Consider the following 22,990-nt stretch of genomic DNA (forward strand, 5'->3'; position numbering starts at 1 on the left):
TCAGGTTTTCTTCCTAACAAGGTTAAGCAAACTCTCTACCAGTAATCTACATCCCTAATCCTTTTTTGAGAAACAAAGTCCTGCTACATTACCCAGGTTGGTCTTGGATTCAACATCACCTCATTTTCCAGTACCCAGGACTCCAAGAGTACGGCACCACCTCTGGATTAAAACTACTATTTAATGTGTTAAGCCCGGACCCTCAGTATTAGCTAAATACTTGCTGTTAGAAGTTATGTGCTGAGTGGTAAAGTAACTTCCCGAAGACCTTAGATTCCAAGGTCAACATTGGGAGAGGAAGAGTGGGGAGTGCCGATCCACGTGTGGGAGCGTACTTCGGAGTGACTATGTTATGAATAAGCTAACGTCAAAATTAAAATGACCTCTCAGTCTTCCAGTTGAAAAGAAAAGGCTTCCTCCTAAACGTCATCACACATTTTTTTTCTTCTCACCTTGACCTCTCCAACCCTGCCAGACCTGATTAGACCGCTTTCGAACTTAGAGCAATACTCCTGCCTCGGCCTCTCAGCTGCTACCAGGTTCAGCCCGTGACACTGACATACACATGTATTTTAACATCTCTTTTTAAAATTCTCTTGCCCTCTACACCCGGCATAGCACGGACTGAGTCACTAGCGGTGGCTGGGTCTCGACAGTAGACGATGACGTCTGTCTCAGGTAATCCTCAGAGAATCCCAGAAGAGAAGCGGGGTCCGTCCTATCCCACTCTAAAAGTCCGCACCGCTCTCGGATGCCGGATCTGTCAGGAAGGTGACGTTCTCCACGCCGGGGATTTTCGTAGTGGCCACACATGCCACTTCCGGTGGGCGGCGGGAGTCAGTGACGTGGCGGGCGAGTCCGTGCACGGTCCTCCGGGCCCGGACACGGGAATGTCAGGTGGCCTCGGGGCAGCTCCGCCGGGACAGAGCGCTGCCAGCCGGAACCGGAAGTGCCACGTGTCCCCACTGTGCCTGCGCGGCCGGCGGCTCCGCCCAGGACCTCCCTCCTCTCCGGGTTTGGCTGGCGCCTCCGAGCCCGGCGTTCGCGGCCCCGCCGGCCTGACTCCCGAGCCTCTCCGCGCCCAGGCCGGGTCGTGGCCGCCGGCGGGCTGAGGAGACCGAGACGCCATGCCTCGGCCTTGACGTGCCGCCCTCGCGAGTCCCACTTCTCCGGCCTTCAGCTCCCTTCCCTCGGCTTTCCTCTTAGAGCTCTTGGCTCGGCGCTGCGATCGACCCCGAGGACTCAGTCCTACCCTGAGAACTCCGGGCGCCATGGCCCAGCCCGGGATCCCGGCTGCCCGCGGCGCCGCAGCCCGTCTCCAGGCCCAGAACGGGGCCGCCTCGGCCTCAGGGTCTCCCTACACCAACGGTGAGTGCCGCATGGGGGTGGGGAGGACGGCACGGCCAGGACCCGGGAGACCTCCCTGCTGGGTCTGCCGCGGGGAGTGGCAGGTGACCGCTCAACCCGGGAGCCTCGGCAGAAATGCACCTGCAGCCCCGCGCTGGGGTCACAGTTTCACATGTATTTATACATTCGGCTAGCAAACAGTAAGCACCTGCGCTCTGCAGCGTCCGAGAGAAACAAGGGGTGAAAAAGAATCGCAAACGAAATCAGTTCTTCAGAACTGCCTTACAGGGGAGGTCATAGTGTCTGGGTGTCATCACCCTCCGCGCCAACCTCGGTCCGGTGTCCTGGAGGGCAGGGTTCATCTCGGGTCCGTGAGCTCGGAGCTCACTGGGGTGCGGATCGTGTTTATTAGTCCGAGTTTGCGGAGATGAATGAATGACTCCGCCTTTGGCAGACCCCTTTAGGACTACTCATCCCTCCAGGGATCTTTCTCCAAGGATCTTCCCGCAGCTGTCCCTTGGCCGCCTGTGCAGTTTTTCGGTTGTGGACAAGCCAAATAGATGGAAGGCTAGGGATCGTTTCTAGAGGACTCTTCCTCACTTGGGACTTTGACACAACTCTCTGAACCGGGGGAGAGTGTACATCTGGCACTATGGTTTATCATTTGGCATGAGAATATCTTATAATTTGATACCTCTTCTAGGATTCCTGAAGCTTTTCTACAGCGTGAATTGCTAAGCGTATTTTAATTGATATAATAAAGACACATTTTCTGCCTACTTACAAATTAGCCTACAAATCTTTGCTTTGTGGGAAGAAGACAGGGAGAATAATACTCAAGCACTTACTGTGCTCATTGGTGTTGGAGAAAATAGCCAGTGACTAAAATTGCTGGTTACAATGCGTTTAAAGAAGACTACTGTTTTCTTTCCAAAAAGGACTCTTTATAAGACTTAAAAATGTCTGTGGGTAGGCAACTATGTGGGCAGGGCAAGAGAAGCTAGAGGCATTGACAAGTCAACTTGAATTGATTCTTAAGTTTATAGTAACAAATTATGTAAACTACATTTTCTTCTGTGACAGCAACATTGCACAGAAGATGAAACCATTCCCTTTAAGGTGAGAACAAGCAAGATATCTCTGGTATAGGTTTTTCTTATAAATTGCACTTAAATGGCAAATTCTGTAAATGTGCCTGTGAGCTTACAGGTAAGTATAGTTGTTAGGATTTTTGAGAGGCTGCAGGAATTTAATCAGGATGATAGGCTGTGCTTTGAGACAGTGTCTCACTCTGTATCTCCAGTTGGCCTGAAACTTGTGGCGATCCTCCTGTCTCAGCTGCTCGAGTGCTGGGATTACGGAGGTGGAATTTCCATGTCCTACTTACCTCACTAGTTTGGGCAAAGCTAAATGCGCACCTGTCGCACATCCACGTTCTGACTTGACTGTAAGAGAATGAGAGCACTCACGGGTGGGTTGTTTAGATCCATCTGGGAATTCAGATATGAAGCTGGTGATTGTGCTGGAAATGCCATCAGTTAAATAAGGAATAGAGTCATATGCCTGCAAATAGAAAACTCTTTGGTTTTTTGAGGCAAGCTTTCTCTTTGTAACCCTGGCTGTCCTAGAACTAGCTCTGTAGACCAAGCTGTCCTCGAACTCACAGAGATCCGCCTGTCTGCCTCCTGAGTGCTGGAATTAAAGATGTGCACCACCACTGTCTGGCTTTTATTTATTTTAAATTGTGTGTGTGTGTGTGTGTGTGTGTGTGTGTGTGTGCACTCATCGATGCCCACATAGGCCAAAGTTGTAGGATCCTCTAGAATTGGAGTTCGGGTGGTTGTGAGCCGTCTGACATGGGCTCTGGTAATTGAAGTTGGGACCTCTGGAGGAGCAATCCAGCTCCTAACAGCTGCTAACCCATTTATCTCTCCAAGTCACATTTTCAGCTTTAAAAAAAAAAGCTTTTTGTGTGTGTGTGTGTGTGTGTGTGTGTGCGCGCGCATGCGTGCTTACACTTAGTTTCTGTATATATATATATATCACGTGTGAAGGTGCCCTCAGAAACCAAAAGAAGGCATCAGATGCCCTGGAGCTGGAGCTACAGGCAGTTGTGAGCTACCTGATATGGGTGCTTACAGCTGAAATTGGGTCCTTTGGAAGAGCAGCAAGTGCTCTTAACCGCTGAGCCACTGGTTCAGCCCCTTTTATGGGCAGTCTTTATTCAGAAACAGGCTCTGCTTAAAGGTGGTGTCTAGTCCCTCCTACTGGCTTTGTGGCTGAGCTCCATTTATTGTTTTCAGAATGGGCAGAAACTGAGCTCCCATAATTCTTTGTGTACCTCTGTATTACGGAGGCCAGAGATAACACTCGGCAGTGAAACACCTGCTTAGCTTGTACAAGGTTTTTGGTTCAACGCTCAGCACTGCTAGAAGAAGAGAGCAAGTCCCAAGAATGCATCATTGTTGCATGGAGTAGCTGGTGAGCAGCTTCTGTGTCTCTGCGGGTGGCGGGGCTCTGGGAGAAAGACATAATAGGAGCTAGCACTCCCACCGCCTCTGGCCAATGGCTCAGTATCATCTGATTACTTCCCTAGTCTTCTCCTTGAACTAGCGCAGGAATCAGGGATCAGAGCCTTATTTTGGGTTTCCTTATATAGGTATATACCTCTATCTGCAGCTCAGGATTGCTCCCTTTTTGTTTTTTGAGACAAGGTTTCTCTATGTAACAGCTCTGGTTGTCCTGGAACTCATTTTGTAGACCAGGCTGGCCTCACACTCAGAGATCCGCCTGCCTCTGCTTTCCTAGTGCTGGGATTAAAGGTGTGCGCCAGCACCTGACACTTTCCTCCTTTTGTTGTTGTTTTATGGTGCTGAGGAGCGAACCCAAGCTCTCTGCATGCTAGGCCAACACTTCCCTGCTGAGTTGCATCCTTAGTGCACCCCCACCCTGCTTTTTAAACCTCTGTGTGTGTGTGCACACACACGCACACATATATGAGTGCCATTAGAGGCCAGAAGAGGGTGTCTAATCCCCTGGAGCTGGAGTTACGTGGAGTTGTGAACCAGATGATATGGAACTGACCTCTAGTCATCTAAAAGAGAAGCAAATGCCCTCAACCACGCCTTCAGCCCTTTTTGTTTGTTTTTTCTGAGACTGAGTCTCAGGTAGCCCAGACTGGCCTTAAGCTAACTGTAGCAAAGAATTCCGTAAATTGCTGATCCTCAGGCCTCTACCTCACAAGTGCTGTGGTTATAGGTAAATACCATCACAACTGGCTTTTCTTTCCTTTTGTTTTCGTTGACAGATTCTTCAGGTGAAGAATGTATTTTGATTAATGATGTGAGATGAGGTACTAAGTTAGGTCCCCTGGACTGTCGATTCCCTGGGACTGGATTTACAGGTTTGCGAGTTGCCATGTGGGTGCAGCGAATTTAACTCAAATCTTCTGTAAGAATAACCAGTGCTCTTTTAACCACTGAGCCACCTCTCCAGCTTCCCCCCCCCCCCAATTAATTTTAAACTAGTCTTTCCTTTGGGCCCATGTGTGATAGTTGGCAAATAAAAACCACCTGCTCAATAGTGGTTCAGTATGTAACGGACTAGTAAATGAATGGCTGAAGGAGTAGAAAGGTCCTCGGTCCTTATCCTACTGAGAATTTTAAGGAAAACCAGCTGGGACATATCTGCTTCCTTTACGTTTTGTTTATTTACTTATTATATGATACCGAGGATTAAATTCAGGGCTTTATATGTACTTGGTGAGCAACATCCCAAACCCTTTTTGTACTTTTAAATTTTGAGAGAATCTCAGTGAGTTGCTCAGGCTGACCTCAAGCTCATTCTGTAGTCCGGGTAGTCTTTAAACATGTGATCCTTCTACCTCAGCCTCCCAGGTTATAGGCCTGAACTGCCAGGACCAGCCTTCTCTTCTCCACGGACTTTGATGTGAAGGAGGTAGTTTAACTGCTTAGTAGGCTTACTAGGCAGCTTATAAATCATGTTTTTTTTATTAATTGGCGTGATGCTACCCAAAGGATTCTTTTAATTTTATGTTTGATTTATGAAGAATAATAAGGACATCAATTGTTTTAAAAGTTATCTATATCAGTTAGTTTTTTTGTTTTAGGGTTGCTAGGGATTGAGCACGTGGTCTCACATAGCTAGCAAGCTTGCTGTCCTAGAGCTAAAATATCACAGGCATTCCTCGCCACTTTTTGTTTGTTTGTTTTTTTGTTTGTTTGTTTTTTGAGACAGGATTTCTCTGTAGCTCTGGAGCCTGTCCTGGAACTAGCTCTTGTAGACCAGGCTGGTCTCGAACTCACAGAGATCCGCCTGCCTCTGTCTCCAAGAGTGCTGGGATTAAAGGCGCCACCACTGTCCGGCTCCTCCCCGCTTTTGAGACAGTGTCTTGCTAGTTTAACAACGCTGGCCTGAATGTCTGTCTGTGTGAGTTTGTATGTGCATCATCCTTCTCCCTCTGCTGCCGCTGTCATTTTCTCTTAGGACAGAATCTTACTGTTGGCCTACAACACCATGTAGAACAGGCTAGCCTTAAACTTGATGGGTCCTCCTGTCTCTGCCTCCAAATTGTTAGAATTACAGAAGTATGCCATATCATACTAAATATTATATGCCATATCATACTAAATATGATATGCCATATCATACTATCATATTAAAGCAGTGGTTTCTAAGGTCCATTCCAAAATCTATGTGAACTATCAGTTCATGAGGCATGCACTCTTCCAGGTGCTCGGATTCTGTTGTTATTTATCCGTCTGTTTCTGGAGGTTTGGGAGGCGTAAAGCATTGTCTCCTGTAGCCCAGGCAGACCTCCAGCTCACAGCGGTCCTCCAGTATCTGTCTCCCAAGTACTGGAGCTACAAGTGTGAGTTACTGTCTGAAGGTTCCTATGGCTGTGAAGACACCGTGACCATGACAACTCTTACAAAGGAAAACATGTAATGGGGTGGCTCACAGTTTCAGAGGTTTAGTCTATTATCATCATGGAGGGACATGGATGTGTGAAGCAAACATGGTGCTGGAGCTGAGAGTCCTACAGTTTGCTCAGCAGGCAACAAGAAGTGATCTGAACCACTGGGTGTGGCTTGATCATGTATGAGACCTCAAAGCCTGCCTCCACAGTGACAAAAGGCCTTATCCTTGAATAAGGCCATACCTATTCCTAAAAGCCACACTTCCTATTAACACCACTCGCCATGAGCTTAAGGGAGCCAATTACATTCAAACTACCATGGTTACCATGCCTGGCTTCCATGAGTCTTGTAGAATGTAAATTTACTAAAGTTAGACCTGGGGTCTCAATTTGTACCCTTGTTACAAATTCCTCTTTGATTCTGAGCTGCCGTTGGCAGGAACGTGAAACACTTTTCTATACTAAACTGACGCTCTTTTGCTTTGTTACTTTTTTTTTTGTCTTATTTGGCCACTGTGGTGGTTTGAATGAAAATGGCCCCTATAGGCTCATAGAGAGTGACTTTTAGGAGATGTGGACTTGTTGGAGGAAGTGTGTCACGGGGTACGCTTTGAGGTTTCAGATGCTCAAGCCAGGCCCAGTGTGCCTCTCTTTTCCGGCTGCCTGCAGATTCAGATGTAGAACTCTCGGCTCCTTCTCCAGCACCATCGCAGTCTGCCTGTGATGCCACCATGTTCCCTACCATGAATGATAATGGGCTTAAACCTCTGAACCTGTAATCCAGGTCCAATTAAATGCTTTCCTTTATAAGAGTAGCCATGGTCGGGCAGTGATGGTGCACGCCTTTAATCCTAGCACTTGGGAGGCAGAGGCAGGCAGATCTCTGTGAATTCAAGGCCCAGGCCAGCCTGGTCTACAGAATGAGATCCAGGACAGCCAGGACTACACACAGAGAAACTCAATCTTGAAAAACAAACCAAACAAACAAAAAGAGTTCCTGTGGTCATGGTGTTTCTTTACAGCAATTGAAACCCTAACTAAGACAGCTTCTGTTCCCACGTGTTCCTTAGACTGTCCTTAATAGAGCCACAGATGACTACCTGTAAAAATGTTAATCCTGGATCTTGGCAGGTAGAGGCAGAGGATCAAGGAATTCAAGGCCAGATGTCTTCCCTACATAATGAATTCAAGACCAACTATGACATCTGAGATGCTGTCTTAACAAGAAAACTAAACAACCAAAAACCCTAAATCCCATGGAGTCAGAGAGATGGCTCAGTCGTTAAAAGAACCTCCTGCTCTTCTAGAGGATCCAGATTCCATTGCCAGCACCCACATTATGCAGCTCACAACTACTTGTAACTCAAGCCCTAGGGGATCCAACACCTCTGACCTCTGTGGGTACCTGCATATAGATACACACACATAATTGAAAGTAATAAAAGAAAAAATTATAAAATACAAAAACTGGAAAAAAGTATTTAAATTTGTTTGGTTGGTTTGGTTTTTTGAAGACTGGGTCTCACTGTGTAGCTCTGGCTGTCCTGGAACTCACTATGAGACCACTTGGCTTTGCTTCCCTAGCAGTGGAATATAAGGTGTGCATCACCATACCCAGCTACTTATGTAGGGTTTTTAAGGCAATCTTAGTAGGGAAATGAGAAGTAGATAGGCAATTAGGGGAAACAAAGTACTTTGAGAAATAGTTGTCCCTCACCCTCTACTCTCTTGCTTTAAGATAATAGAGTGCAAAACACTGGGAACTAAATTGCCCAGTAATTGCTGTGAAGGGACTGTTGTGTGAATGTTACTACAGGTGTTTCTAAGCCCCTGTGAGGTCTGTGGGGGAGGGAGGGGCGCTGCCTCTTGGAGGACACTTAAATGGCATTAAGAAGCGGTCAGTAGTAAAGGAACAAACACTGCTTCTGTCTGCTTGCTCTCACACAGCAGAGAGCCCTCCTGTGACCACGCTGGGGTGTGGGCACATACACTTCAGTAGACACCAAGTGCAACAACTACAAACAACCTGTCCTTGTTCAGTTGTGACCCCATCTACCTGGAGATACAACAGATTCTTCAGGTCAAATAAGGATTCAGCCCCATAAGTTGTTTCAGACACCAGTACCAAGTCCAGACTTCTGACCTGTGCTTCTGATGGGTTATATCAGTGAATCCTGTGACCTTTCTGCTTGGATGTAGTAATTTGATAGACAGTTCACAGAACATGAGGAAACATTTGTAATGGTTCATATGAGCAAGCAGGGGAGTGGGGAAGAGCAACCCTCTTAGACTGTGTCTTCAGCAACCTTGAAGGTCATCACATCTATAGGATGGGATAGTTTTATGACAGTGACCGGGTATATAATATGGAAGTCCACCCCCAACACGGTCTCTGTTGCCTAGGGCTGGCCTCATATTCTGAGGTCACAGAGATCCTCATGCCTCAACCTCTGGAATATTGAGATATATGGGTATGAGCTACCATACTTGGCACTGGTATGCACACTTAAAGAAAGCAACATTTTATTTTACTTATATACTGTGTGTTTGCGTGTATGTGTGATAAGATGTATACATACCATGGTGCATACATGTGGAGGGCAGAGGACATCTTTGGTGAGTTGATTCTCTTCTACTGTTATGACTTCAAGTTGTCAGCTTGCATGGCATATGCCTTTCCCCGATGAGCATTTCAGAACATTGCTATCCCCAGAGACAAGCAAAACCCTTCAGCCACTGGGCAGTGGTGGCGCACGCCTTTAATCCCAGCACTAGGGAGGCAGAGGCAGGCAGATCTCTGTGAGTTCGAGACCAGCCTGGTCTACAAGAGCTAGTTCCAGGACAGGCTCCAAAGCCACAGAGAAACCCTGTCTCGAAAAACCAAAAAAAAAAAAAAAAAAAAAACAAAAAAAAAAAAAAACAAACCTTCAGCCATCACTCCAGTGCCCCAGCCGTGAATTGGTTTTTGTGTCCGAGTTTTCCTATTCTGGACATTGTATATGGGTTAATTATACAGTGCAAGTCTAATTACACCCTCCTGTGTCTGGCTTTTTTCAACTAAAAGATTGTGTGTGGTGATGGGAAGTGATCTCCGGGCCTTATACATAGCAACAGACACTGTTCTGCTGAGCGAGAACTAGTCCCAACATACGGTGATTTTTTTTTTTTTAAGGATTTATTTATTTAGTTAGTTATGTATACAACATTCTGCCTGCATATATGCTCACATGCCCGAAGAGGGCGCCAGATCTCATTACAGATGGTTGTGAGCTACCATGTGGTTGCTGGGAATTGAACTCAGGACCTCTGGAAGAGCAGCCAGTGCTCTTAACCACTGAGCCATCTCTCCAGCCCCCAATACGATGATATTTTTAAGGTTTATTCATTTATAGCATTTTGCAGTGCTTTATTTTTGCTATCAAATCATATTCCACTGTATAGATATATCCCACAGGGTTGTCCTCCTGCTGATGGTGGTTGTCTCCATTTGGGGGATATTGTTTTAGTCACTGTAGTAGTGCTATGAAGAGACACCATGACCATGGCAATTCTTTTTTGTTTGTTGTCGAGACAGGGTTTCTCTGTGTAACAGTCCTGGCTGTCCTGGAACTTGCCTTGGAGACCAGGCTGGCCTTGTCGAACTTACAGAGATCTTCCTGCCTCTGCCTCTCAAGTGCTGGGATTAAAGTTGTGCGCCGCTGCCACTACCACCCGGCAAGACCAATACAACTCTTTGTTTTTCAAGATAGGATTTTTTTTTTTCCGAAACTGGGTTTCTCTGTAGCTTTGGAGCCTGTACTATAACTAGCTCTTGTAGACCAGGTTGGCCTTGAACTCACAGCGATCTGCCTGCCTCTACCTCCCCAATATGAATGTTGGGATTAAAGGCGTGCGCCATCACCATTTTTGACCTAGACAACTCTTTAAAAAGGAAGCATTTAATTGGCGAAGCTTGCTTACAGTTACAGAGGCTTAGTCCATTAGCATCATGGCAGGAGACATGGTGGTGTACATGGCACTGGAGCAGTAGCCAAGAGGTACATCCTGACCTGCAGGCCACAGGAAGAGAGAGAACTGGGCTTGGCATGGGCTTTGGAAGCCTCAAAACACCCCAGTGATGTACTTCTTCCAACAAGGTCAAACCTCCTAGTCCTTCTCAAATAGTGCCATTCCCTGATGACTAAGCATTCACATATATGAGCATATGGAGCCATTCTTATTCAAATCACCACATTCTACTCCCTGGTTTACATAAGCTCATAATGCAGAGTGCATTTAGTCCAACGTCAAAAGTCCCCATATTCTTTCAGTCTCAATATTGTTTGAAAGTCCAAATTGAGGCCAGCATTTGTGGCTCACCCTTTAATCCCAGCATTTGGGAGGCAGAGACCAGCAGGTCTCTTGAGTTCAAGGCCAGCTTGATCTACAGACTGAGTTCCAGGACAGCCACAGCTACATAAAGAAATCCTGTCTTAAAAAACAAAACAAAACAAACAATCAAACAAACCCCAAAAAACAAAATTCAAGTCCCTTCTGAGACTCAATAGGATTATCTTAGCTGTAAGCCTCTGTAAAATCAAAATAAAAAAGCAGATCACATGCTTCCAACTTGCAGTAGCACAGAATATACATTACCATTCCAAAAGGAAGGAAAGGGAGCATAGTAAGGAAACACTGGGCCAAAGCAAGACATAAAACCAGCAGGACAAACTCCAAATTCTGTGTCTTTATGTCTGATATCAAAGTGCTCTTCGTCTCTCAGCTCCTTTCAGCTTTGTTGACTGCTGGTTGTTTGTCAGGCATCTGACGAATATGGCATCTCCATCATCTTGAAGTCTTCAGGGAAATCCAGGCTTCCCTTTCATAGCTTCACACAGTGGTCTCTCTAGGCCTCCATGTAGGGATGCCCCTGATACACACATGGATGTCCTCTGTGACTTTCCTTAGCCTTGAAGGGAGATTCCATAACCATTTCTTTGTATCCTTAACTCTAAAGCCAGAACCACATGGCCAAAGCTGCCAAGTTCTGCTTCTTTATGGGGCTGGAACTTGGCTCCCTTGTTCAATTATATCTGCACCACTTTTTTGTTGTATGTGGTTTCCTTTACTCCCTAAACTTTTCCTTAATTCCTTTTCCCAACTGGAACCCTAACTGAGTTGGGTCTTACCCTGAGGTCACCACTCTCTTTATTTCATTTTGCTCCAGGCTTTTCTTTCAACCTTTTATCTCCTGGAGCACTAGAGATAAAAGCTCCATTACATTTCCTGGTACTCCTTTCTCCTCAAACTGTACATTTTGTATTTCTTCTTGCGCCACTTGCTTCTTTTTATTGTAGATCAGGCAGGTGTTTAGGAGAAGGACAAGAAGCAGCCACATTCTTTGCCATAATATTACAAGAATAGTCTCTAGTCCACTTACTACTGTTCTTCCCCTCTGAAATTTCTTGAGCTGGGCCTCCACAATTCAAATTGCTTTCAGCACTGTCTTCCATGCTCCTACTAGTGGCCCATTGAGCCCCATTTACAGTGTCCAACTGCTTTTCTAGTCTGAATCCCAAAGTCTTTCAGATTCCTCCAGCAAGCAGCATGGCCAGACCTGTCACAATAGCCCAATCTCTGGTACCAACTTCTGGCTTAGTAACTGTTCTATTGCTATGAAGAGACACCATGACAAATTTAAAGTAACTTTTAAAAAATTATTTATTTATGAGGGCCCTGTCTGCATGTATACCTGCATGCCTAAAGAGGGCATCAGAACTCATTATATGTGGTTGTGAGCCACCATGTGGTTGCTGGGAATTGAACTCAGGACCTCTGGAAGAGTAGCCAGTAGTCTTAATTGCTGAAACATATCACCAGCCCCCCAGGGTAACCTTTTTTTTTTTTTTTCTTAAGATCAGGTTTCTCTGTAGCTTTGGAGCCTGTGTCTTGGAACTAGCTCTTGTATCTTGAAGACCAGGCTGGCCCTGAACTCAGAGATCCACCTGCCTCTGCCTCCCGAGTGCTGGGATTAAAGGTATGCTCCACAACCACCCGGCTCCCAAGGTAACTCTTAAAAGGGGGAGCATTTAATTGGGGCTTGCTTACAATTTTAGAGGCTTAGTTCATTATCGTCAATTTGGGAAAGATGGCAGCCCCACATACACTGTAAGCAGTGCTTCTCTGAACATTTGTGTAAAGTTGTTGTGCAACCTAAAGGAATTGTAGGATCATACAGTGTTTCAAATGTTGGGAGCAGGGATGGCAGCTGCATGAGTTAATATTCCCACCAGCATGCTGACTTCTTACTTCTTTTTTGTTTTAACCACCTGGCTTGTCTGAGAGGTTCTCTTACTGTTTAGTTCTCATTTGCCATTCTCCAGTGGCTAGTATGTTGAATAAATGAATGTCTGGTTTTAGATTGATTTTATTTATTTATATGTCTGTGTGAGTCTGTGCATGTGTGCGTGCAGGTGCAAGTGCCTTTGCCTGTGTGGGGCCAGAAGAGGGCCTGAGATCCCTTGGAGCTGGAGTCAGGTGGTTGTGGGATACTTGGCTTGTTCTCTAAGTGTTGGACACTAGTCTTCATGATAACACATCAAGTTCTCTTACCTCCTGAGCCGTCTCTGCAGCTCCAAGTTAATGTCTTTGCACATAATTATTAAGTGTGTATGTCTCATTTCCTTTTCTTTCTTTCTCCCCACCCCCGACAGTATTTATTTGTGTAGCAGCCCTGACTGTCCCAGGACTTGCTTTGTATTTCAAGCTTGCCTCAATCACAGAGATTCACCTGTCTCTGTCTCCCTGGAATTAAAGCAGTGGTTCTCAATCTTCCTAAAGCTGCAACCCTTTAATACAGTTCCTCATGTGGTGACCCCAACCATAAAATTATTTTTGTTGCTACTTCATAACTGTAATTTTGCTACTGTTATAAATTGTAATGTAAATAGCTGTGTTTTCCTATGGTCTTAGGTGACTCCTGTGAAAGGGTCTTGCAACTCCCGAAGGAGTCGAGACCCACAGGTTGAGAGTTGTTAGATTAAAGGCATGTGCCACCATGCCCAGCTTATGTATGTTTTCTTGGTATGACTTTTAAGATCTTCTGCTGGCCGTGCGTGGTGGCGCCCACCTTTAATCCTAGTGTAACATGGGCCAGGCTTGTTGGGGTTTCTGTCCTGCCCAGTTTCCGCAGCCGGTAGGTCCCAAAGAAAATCACACAGAGAGTCTGCATTAATGATAAACTGATTGGCCCATTGGCTCAGGCTTCTTATTAGCTCTTGTAGCTTATTAATATAATATAATATAACCCATTATTCTTATCTGTGTTAGCCACGTGGGTCGGTACCTTTCTCAGCTGGGTAGATCACATCCTGCTTCTTTGGTGATCTGGGTAGGAATGGGAGGAATGGGCTTCCTCTTTCCCAGAATTCTGTTCTCATTGACCCACCTCTACTTCCTGTTTGGTTGACCTGCCTATACTTCCTGCCTGGCCAATCAGCATTTATTTAAAAGATGATTGACAGAATACAAACAATTCTCCCTCACCATCCCAGTACTTGGAAAGCAGAGACAGGTGGGTCTCTGAGTTCGAGGACAGCCAGGGCTACACAGAGAACCCCTGTCTGGAAAACAAACAAGAAAAGATCTGTTTATTTCTTAATTGTGTTGTCTCTACTGTTAAATATAACAACATTTAAGGAGAAATTAAGACTTCTTTAATATTTTTATGTGTATGGGTATTTTGCTTGCTTGTATGCCATATATCTGTTGCCTTTGGAGGTCAGAAGACAGCATTGGATTCTCTGAGACTATAAATTAGAGGTGGTTGTGAGCCATCATGTAGGTGCTGGGAATTGAACCCTGTTCCTCAGCAAAAGCAGCCAGTGCTCTTAACCATTGAGTCATCTCCTTAGCCCTTGAGTATAATATTTAATATTTGTTAGCTTTGTGTGTTTTGTTTTGATATAGGTTCTCACTGTTGTAACCCTTGACTGGCTTGGAATTCCCTAAGTAAATCAGACTGGACTTGAACTTCCAAAGATCCACCTCCCTCTACTTCCCAAGTGCTGGGATTAAAAGCTTACACAAGCACTTGGGAGGCAGAGGCAGGCAGATCTCTGTGAGTTCAAGGCTAGCCTGGTCTACAAAGCAAGTTTTAGGACAACCAGAGCTGTTACACAGACAATAAATGAATGAATGAATGCACTAGTTGGTTCATACTTTTGGTTCTAGCACTTGAGAGGCAGAGGCAGGCAGATCTCTGTGAATTTGAGGCCAGCCTGATCTACAGAGTGAGTTCCAGGACATCCAGGGCTACATAGAGAAACCCTGTCTCAAAAAACCACAAAAGACAAAACAAACAAACAAAAATTATATACCACTATTCCTAGTTTAGTCGTGGTTACCTTGGAATTTGCCATTTAGATCATGCTGGCCTCATACTCACAGACTTAACCTGCTTCTGCCCCCCAAGAGCTGGTATTAAAGGCGTGCACTACCATGCTTAGCATATAGTAAATGCTCTTTACTCCTGAGCCAGTGCTCCCCATGCCTCTTTTTTGTTTGTTTGGGTTTTTTTGTTTTGTTTTGTTTTTTGTGGTGGGTTTTTTTTTTTTTTTTTTTTTTTTTTTTTTTTTTTTTTTTGTATATACAATCTCATTGTAGCTCAGGCTATCTTGGGATTTACAATCCTGCAATAGTCTTCTAAGTGCTATACTTATTGTTCCCTGCTCCTGGGTATTGAAATCAGGATCTTTTGTATGTGCCACGCTCTTAGCCCCTATTGTATTTTTTAATGCATTGTTACATTTGTTTGCAAGACTGATTTTTTTTTTCCTGTCTCATCTGAAGGTCCTGTCCAAAATACATCACAAGTGTCATCAAGCCAAGGATATGATTCCCAGCTTCCAGGATCCTACCTTCGTCCAATGCCAGCAAAGACTTTGAATCCATTCTCTGCACATTCAAACTATGGTGGTTCTCAGGGATCTGGGCAGACTCTTAATAGACCACTTGTGGCTTCCAGTCCAGTACCACCTTCACTTCATGGTGGTCCTGTTCCCCGAGTGCCACTACCTGCTTCTCAGAACCCAGCTGCTACACCAATGCCTTCTGGTAGCTTTCTTCCTGGAGCCAACCCACCACCACCTCTGAATTGGCAATATAATTATCCATCTACAGGACCACAGACTAACCATTTTCCTCATGTAGCTCAACCAACTATATCTGGTAATACAAATTTAACAGCAGACCATCAGTATGTTTCTCCTGGAGACCCTGCACTTCAAACCAGCTTCGTCAAGCCAGGTATTCACTGAGGAGTGTTTGAAATGTAAAAATATAAAACTTGCACTGAATACTTGAAACCTTAAACCTTATAGAAAGATGGTTTTAAAAATTAATCTTTAAATAAGTTTCCCTCACATCTTTAAGTTGACTTAATAGATTGCTTACATTCCTGAACTCTTGCTGCTCTTGCTTTGTAGGTGTTTTGTTTCTCTTTTCTTTTTAAGGAGACAGGGTCTTGTCATGCTATCTGTGCTGAGTTGCAACTCTGTACTCAGCCTCCCAAACATCTGGTTCTCAAGCTATCTTCCTCTCAGTCTCTCCTGAGATTTCTAGGGACTTGTTTTTGTGCAGTCCTTCCATAGGCCTGAAAGATAACAGCTATTGTGGCACAGGCTTTTTAAACCTTAGCACTTGAGATACACACACACACAAAGGGTTTGGTGGTGCCCTAGAAAATAATGTATATTTCTAGATGTGAGATGAGTTTCAGATATTGCTCTGGCATGAGGACAGTCGTGGTGAGAGTGAACTGAAGGGTCTGGGCTCCACCACTTGTTCAGATTTGCTTTTCTCTTTTTCTTTCATCCTTTTTTTGGGGGAGGGAGACAGGATGTTCTTTAGTTTGGACCAGCCTTGTTCTTGAGTTTACTATGCAGCTAAAGATGACCTTGAACTGGTCTCCTTATGGATGTCTCAAGTGTGGGGATTGCAGGCATGCACTACCAAGCCCAGGGACGTGGGAATATTGTTAAATTACAGATGTGTGCTTAACAAATGCCAGGACTTTGAATCAGTCTTGAATACTGTCCACTCTACCCCTCTAAGATCACTTTCAGCAGCTAACAAACTACATGCTTGATGGAAAATATCTGTATATAGTTAAGGGAATATGAATAAAAGAAGATAGATATTGATAATAGCCATTTCATTTGAAAGGTTTTACTGTTTCATTTCCTCAGAGTATGTGCTAAGAATAGACCTGAAGATGTCAGGTTGATGAGGTGGCTCGGTGGGTAAAAGTGCTACGCAAGCTTTATCTGAGTTCGATTGGTAGACTATGCCATGGTGGAAAGAGAGAACTAACCCCAGAAAGTTGTCCTCTGACTTCCACACAGTTGTGGCATGTGTGCCTTGTGCCCCTCTCATTATTCATACACATGCACACGATAATAATAAAATATGCTAGTCATGGTAGAACATGGCTGTAATCCCAGCACATGGGCAACAAGACAGGTGGACCAAGGCTTGCCTGGGCTACACAGTGATTAAGAGTGCATATTGAGGCTGGACATGGTGTGCACACATTTAATCCCAGCAGTCAGGCAGAGGTAGGTAGATCTCTGTGAGTTTGAGGCCAACCTGGCCTACAAAGTAAGTTCCAGGACAGCCAGGACTGAGACAGTCAGGACTGTTACACAGAGAAACCCTGTCTCAAAAAAACAAAAAAGAAAGAGTGCATATTGCTCTTAGAGGACTTGAGATGAGTTCCCAGCACCCAAGCGGGACTTCTCCAGAGGCTCTGACATCCTCTTCTGGACTCCACGCACATCACACTAGTGTGCACACAAGCCCACAGATAGACACACACATACATTAAAAAAAAACTTCCATAAACTATACAAAAAATAAAAAGGCCACATGAGCCAGGGCCCCCCAATGTGACGCCAGTTTTCTACCAGACTAGCACATACATTGTGTTATTTAATCATCGCTTCAGAGCAGAGTTGGATATGATGATGCACATCGATAGGTTCTCTTTTGGGGAGCTAAGGTAGGAGAATCATGAATTTTAGGTTAGACTGGCCTCTATAGGAGGTCTTGTCTCAAAAAAAAATGCTTTCATAGCAATCTCTTTGACAGCTAAGAAATGTGAAGCTTGAATAATTTGTTCAGTGAACAATAAAATAGTTTGGGAAAACATATTACGTATCAACTATTTTAGAGTCTAGAAAACTCGGCCATGAAGAGTGCTTGCTGTGTAGTGATGAGGACAGGCGTTAGGTCTCAGTACTCGTGCGCTAAGTCGTGTGACCTGGACATACCTATAACTACAGATCTGCAGGGAGAGGAAGGCTCAGTGGGAGAAGCACCACCCGCCAACCCTGGTAACATAAGCTTCTTCTATCCCCAATGCACTGCTCATCGGAGAGAAGGACAGAACTGACTCCCACAAGTTGTCCTCTGACTGCCACATGTGTGACACACACAGGAAGTAGCTGCCATTAAAAACTAAAAACTGACTGGAGAGATGGCTCAGCAGTGAAGAGCACTGGCTGCACTTCCAGAGCACCTGGGTTCAATTCCCAGTACCCACATGGCAGCTCACAACTGTGTAACTCCAAGCTCTGACTCCCTCACATGGACATACATGCAGGCAAGACCAATGCACATAAAATAAAAATAAATAAGTAATAATTTTAAAATACATACCCAACCCTCCTTCGACACAGAACATTAAAAAAAAAGAAGAAAAAAGAGAAAAAAATCTCTAATCTAAGTTATACCTGTTTCTAGTCCTCACATTCTATTTTCTGTTGGGTTTTTTTTCTGCCTTTTTCACCCTCACATTAATTAGCTTTTAGGGATCTGAAAAGGCCGAGTTCAGACTCTTCATGTTATAAATGGGGTGCTGATCACTTAACACTGCCTAGCATGTTCCAGGCCCATGATCAATCCCCAACAGTGAAAAAACAGGAATCCCTCTGCTTATAAAAAGTCTCTTTTGGGGCTGGAGAGATGGCTCAGAGGTTAAGAGCATTGCCTGCTCTTCCAAAGGTCCTGAGTTCAATTCCCAGCAACCACATGGTGGCTCACAACCATCTGTAATGAGGTCTGGTGCCCGCTTCTGGCCTGCAGGCATACACACAGATAGAATATTGTATACATTATAAATAAATAAATATTTTTTTAAAAAAAGTCTCTTTTATGGCCTGGCATGGTAGCACACACATTTGATCCCAGCACTTGGGAGGCAGGGACAGGCCTGAGTTCAAGGCCACCTTGGTTGTCTAGAGAATGTCAATGAATTTCAGGACGGCCAGAGCTACATAAAGAAACTCAGTCTTGAAATACTTTTATGAAATATAGAATATTCTGGATTCAAGAATGATCTAAAAGATATGAAAAACACTGTAAACTAGCTTGTGTTTTGTTAAACATTAAGCCTTGGCAACTTTGTGGTTAGACATCTTTTAGTGTCGTAGATTCTTATTAATGCTGAGTTGGGAGTGCACCTTGCCCTTTGTTCTTTTGAACTGTATGTATTGTCATAGATGAGTGGGTGCCTTCTTGATAAAGGAGTTGCCTGGCAGCAACCTTTATCTTTACTTTTCCAGTGAGCACTGATTGATTCTTGCTAAGGTCAATAAGGTTTATTAATAACAAAGGTTTTTCCATTTAGTCTTGGAAAATTTAACAGTATAAGATGGCTTTCTCCAATTTTTCATATTTGGCTACCTTTGTTCCTTTGGTTTATAAAATGTTTACTATAATTAAAGTTTATTAGCAATGTCACTAACAAGTATGAAAACAATAGGATTTTTTTGAGACAGGGTTTCTCTGTGTAACAGCTGTGGCTGTCCTGGAACTTCATAAACTAGGCTGGCCTAGCAGAGATCAGCCTTCTTCTGATTCCCGAGGGCTGGGATTTGTTTAAGTCTTGGAACCAGGTGTAGGGATACATGCCTATAACCCCAGCACATGAAGAGCTGGAGAGATGGCTCTGTGGTTAAGAGCACTGGCTGCCCTTGCAGAGGACCCAGGTTTGGCTCCCAGTACCCACATGTGAAACCCTGTCTTACAACCATCATTCCAACTCCAGAAGATTTGATACCCTTTTCTTTCTGGTCTCTGTGGTACTGCATGCAAGTATGTTCATAGACATACAGATAAAACACCCATACACATAAAATAAAAATAAATCTTAAAAAATACAGCCCTCAGGAGGCTGAGGTAGGAGCATCATTAGTTCAAGATCAATGAGGCTTGATCTCAAAAACTGGAGAAGAGCTGAGAGTAGGGCTCAGTTGGTAGAATGTTTACCCAGCTGAAGCTCTGGGTCCCCAGTTCTCCAGAACTTCATAAACCAAGGATGGCAGCCTGTGTTCAGGATGTAGAGGCAGGAGGAGCAGAGTTCAAGGTCATCTTCAGCCACTTAATGATTTATAGGCTCACCTGTGCAATATGAGGCACTGTCTCAAATAGGAAAGTAGGTAGGTAGGTAGATAAGTAGACAGACCAAAGGACTGGAGAGGTGACTCTGTGGCTAAGAGTGTGTAATACTCTTACAAAGGACTTGAGTCCAAGTCCTAGCACCCACATAGCACTGAAAACTACCTATAACTCTAGCTTCCAGGTATCTAATATCCTCTTTTGGCCTCCACCAGCACTGCTTGCATATGGGGAACCTACATACACGCCAGCACACACACATTCACATAAATTAAATAATCTTTTAAATTTTAGATTTTTGTGCAAAAGTGTTTTGCCTGCACCTCTGTTTGTTTTGTTTTGAGACACAGTACCTGTTAACAGCCTTGACTGTCCTGGAACTCACTCTGTAGTCCAGGCTGGCCTCAGACTCACAGAGATCCACCTGCCTCTGCCTCCCAAATACTAGGATTAAAGGCTTGTGTCACTACACCCCTCTTCCTGCATCTATATACGTGCACTGCATGCTTGCCTCATGCCATGCCAGAGGTCAGAAGAGGGCATCGGATTCCCTGGCACAGGAGTTATAGATAGTTGTAAACCCAATGTAGGTTCTGGGAATCAAACCCAGGTCATTTGCAGGAATTCTTTATTTGGTTAGTGTGTGTGTATGGACAGCTTGTAGTAACGGCCCTGGATGTCCTGGAACTTTCTTTGTAGAACCAGGCTGGCCTCGAACTCACAGAGATCCACCTGCTTTTGCTTCTCAAATGTTGGGATTAAAGGTGTGTGACCACTGCCTGCCATAATCTCTTCTTTTTTTTGGTTTCGGCTTTTTTGTTTTTTGTTTTGTTTTGTTTTGTTTTGTTTTGCTTTTTCTGAGATAGAGTTTCTCTGTGTAGGCCTTGCTGTCATGGAACTCACTCTGTAAAACCAGGCTGACCTCAAACTCAAAGGGATCAGCCTGCCTCTGCCTCCCTGCTGAGATTAAAGGCATGTACCACTATCCCTGGCCATAATCTCATTTTTAAGCAGACTGAATGTGGCTTTATTAGAGGAAGATGAGACAGAACTCCCCATAATGACGTTAAAGAGCTACCAAAGGAAGAATGTCCTATAATTTCACTTATGGCAAGTTATACCATAATAAAAACAAGCAAAACGAAATAAAAATTGGAGAATTAGTGTAATACTCTATTTTTATCAAGTAGACAAAGTGAATAAAATGTGCCAGACATGGTCACACACCCTGGTAATGCGAGTATATGAGAAGCTAAGGCATGAGGATTGCATATGTTTGAAGTCACCTGTACTATATAGTGTATTTAAAAAATTGCACTGGACATGGAGGCAGAGGCAGGTGGATCTCTGAGGTTGCGGCCAGCCTGGTCTACAGAGTGATTCCAGTACAGCTAAGGCTTTACAGAGAAACCCTGTGAACCCTCCCTCAATTTTTTTTCAGAAATTTTATTCATTTTAATTTATTTCTGGGATATTTCATATGACTTAAAGTTTTTATGATCAGTTTGTTAAAAAAAAATAATCAGAATATTCTATTTACCCTAGAAGTGATTTGGTACTAGTGTATATGTACTTTCTATGGGGATGAGGTCTTACTTCCAATCCGCCTTGGACTGGCTTCCAGCTTGCTGATCCTATTGTCTCAGCTTCCTGAGTGCTGAGGTCATAGGTTGCTGGTTTAATTATTTTACATTAAGAAATGACAGATAGCTAGGCGGTGGTGGTGCACATCTTTAATCCCAGCACTTGGAAGGCAGAGGCAGGTGGATATCTGTGAGTTCAAGGTCAGCCTGGTCTACAGAGTGAGTTCCAGGACAGCCAGGACTGTTTCACAGAGAAACCATGTCTCGAAAAAACAAAATGAAAAAAAACTGGCAGCTAAGAAGCATGGTAAGAAAGCACTATAAAATGTAGATTGTACGTAGAGTTGCAAACTCAGGAAGTTAGTGTATTTCTATTAATATATTGGTTGCTATTTTTATTAAAAATTTCGATCTAGAAGTCTGCTTGATTTTAGTACAGATTGTTTGAGGCCTTTGTCTTAAGTACGTGCGTGACGTGAAAACCCATGTTTCCATAGGTTCTGCACTTCCCTTACAGAGTCCACCTCTGCCCACTGCTTTTCAGCCGGGAGCTCCTCCTGGGCCCCCTCCCACTGGAGGTCCACCCTCCCAGAAAGCACCTCCTCGGGCTGCACTCCTACCTTCATTGAATTCAACTGTCAACCAAGAGGGTAAGTCCATCGAAGGAATTTCAGCTCATCAGTGACAGAAAGGAGAGCATGGACTACCTCTGGGCCTTTGCAGCCTGTTTCTAGACTCCATTAGAATTAGAATATTGTAAGATCCCTTTCCAATCTCCAGGGAAAAGAAGATTCCAGGACTGATGCTCCTTTTCCATAAAGCTGCATCTAGGTTATTGGAAACAGTTTGGTGGCACACACCTGTAATTCCAGCACTTAGGAGTCTAATTTGGAGGCTTACGTGTGCTAAGCAATCATTCAGCCACTAAGATATATTCCTGGCCTTTCTCCTGCCAGTATTTAAATTTTTATTTTCACATTTGAGCTTTTTAAAAATTACTACTTAAGGTACATATGTAGAGGGTGGAGTGTGGTGGTCTGATGTACAATAGATGATGATCAGTCTAGTCAGAATAATTATGACATCTGCCATCTCCAGTGCCTGTCATTCCTTACTTGGTGAGCACTCACAATCATCTCTTCTAAGCCAGGCTTGGTAGACATGCCTGTCAGCATTTGGTAGCTGAAACAGGAGGATTTTGAATTTGAAGCCAACTTAGGCTGTACAGGAAGACCTTGTTTCAGAATAAACAAAAGACCTCTAGGTATTATGAAAAATGGTGAGTTGTTTTTAACTCAGTCACCTTGTGTTCTATACAACTCTGAAAAGTGACTGGGCAGTGGTGGCGCACACCTTTAGTCCCAGAACTTAGGAAGTAGAAGTAGGCAGATCTCTGTGAATTTGAGGCCAGTCTGGTCTACAGAATGAGTTCCAGGACAGCCAGGGCTGCACAGAGAGACCCTGTCTTGAAGCAGACAAACAAACAACAACAAAAAAACTCTGGGTGGGGGGGGGGGCTGGAGAGATGGCTCAGAGGTTAAGAGCACTGGCTGCTCTTCCGGAGGTCCTGAGTTCAATTCCCAGCAACCACATGGTGGCTCACAACCATCTGTACTGAGATCTGGCGCCCTCCTCTGGCGTGCGGGCATACATCAAGGCAGAATGTTGTATACATAATAAATAA

General features: G+C 44.4%; 1 protein-coding gene across 1 annotated transcript in view; it reads left to right on the plus strand.

The window, feature by feature from the left end:
* The first annotated feature begins 985 nt into the window (after nt 1–985).
* Sec24a (SEC24 homolog A, COPII coat complex component) overlaps nt 986–22,990 on the plus strand; it is a 64,263-nt gene continuing 42,258 nt past the window's right edge. Inside the window, exons 1-3 of the mRNA XM_038324565.2 lie at nt 986–1,368; nt 15,116–15,571; nt 21,804–21,956. Coding sequence (XP_038180493.1) covers nt 1,272–1,368; nt 15,116–15,571; nt 21,804–21,956 — 706 coding nt within the window. The 5' untranslated portion in view covers nt 986–1,271. The remainder of the gene's footprint in view (nt 1,369–15,115; nt 15,572–21,803; nt 21,957–22,990) is intronic.

This window comes from Arvicola amphibius, chromosome 4 (assembly GCF_903992535.2).
Source record: "Arvicola amphibius chromosome 4, mArvAmp1.2, whole genome shotgun sequence".
NCBI classification, from domain to species: Eukaryota; Metazoa; Chordata; class Mammalia; order Rodentia; family Cricetidae; genus Arvicola; species Arvicola amphibius.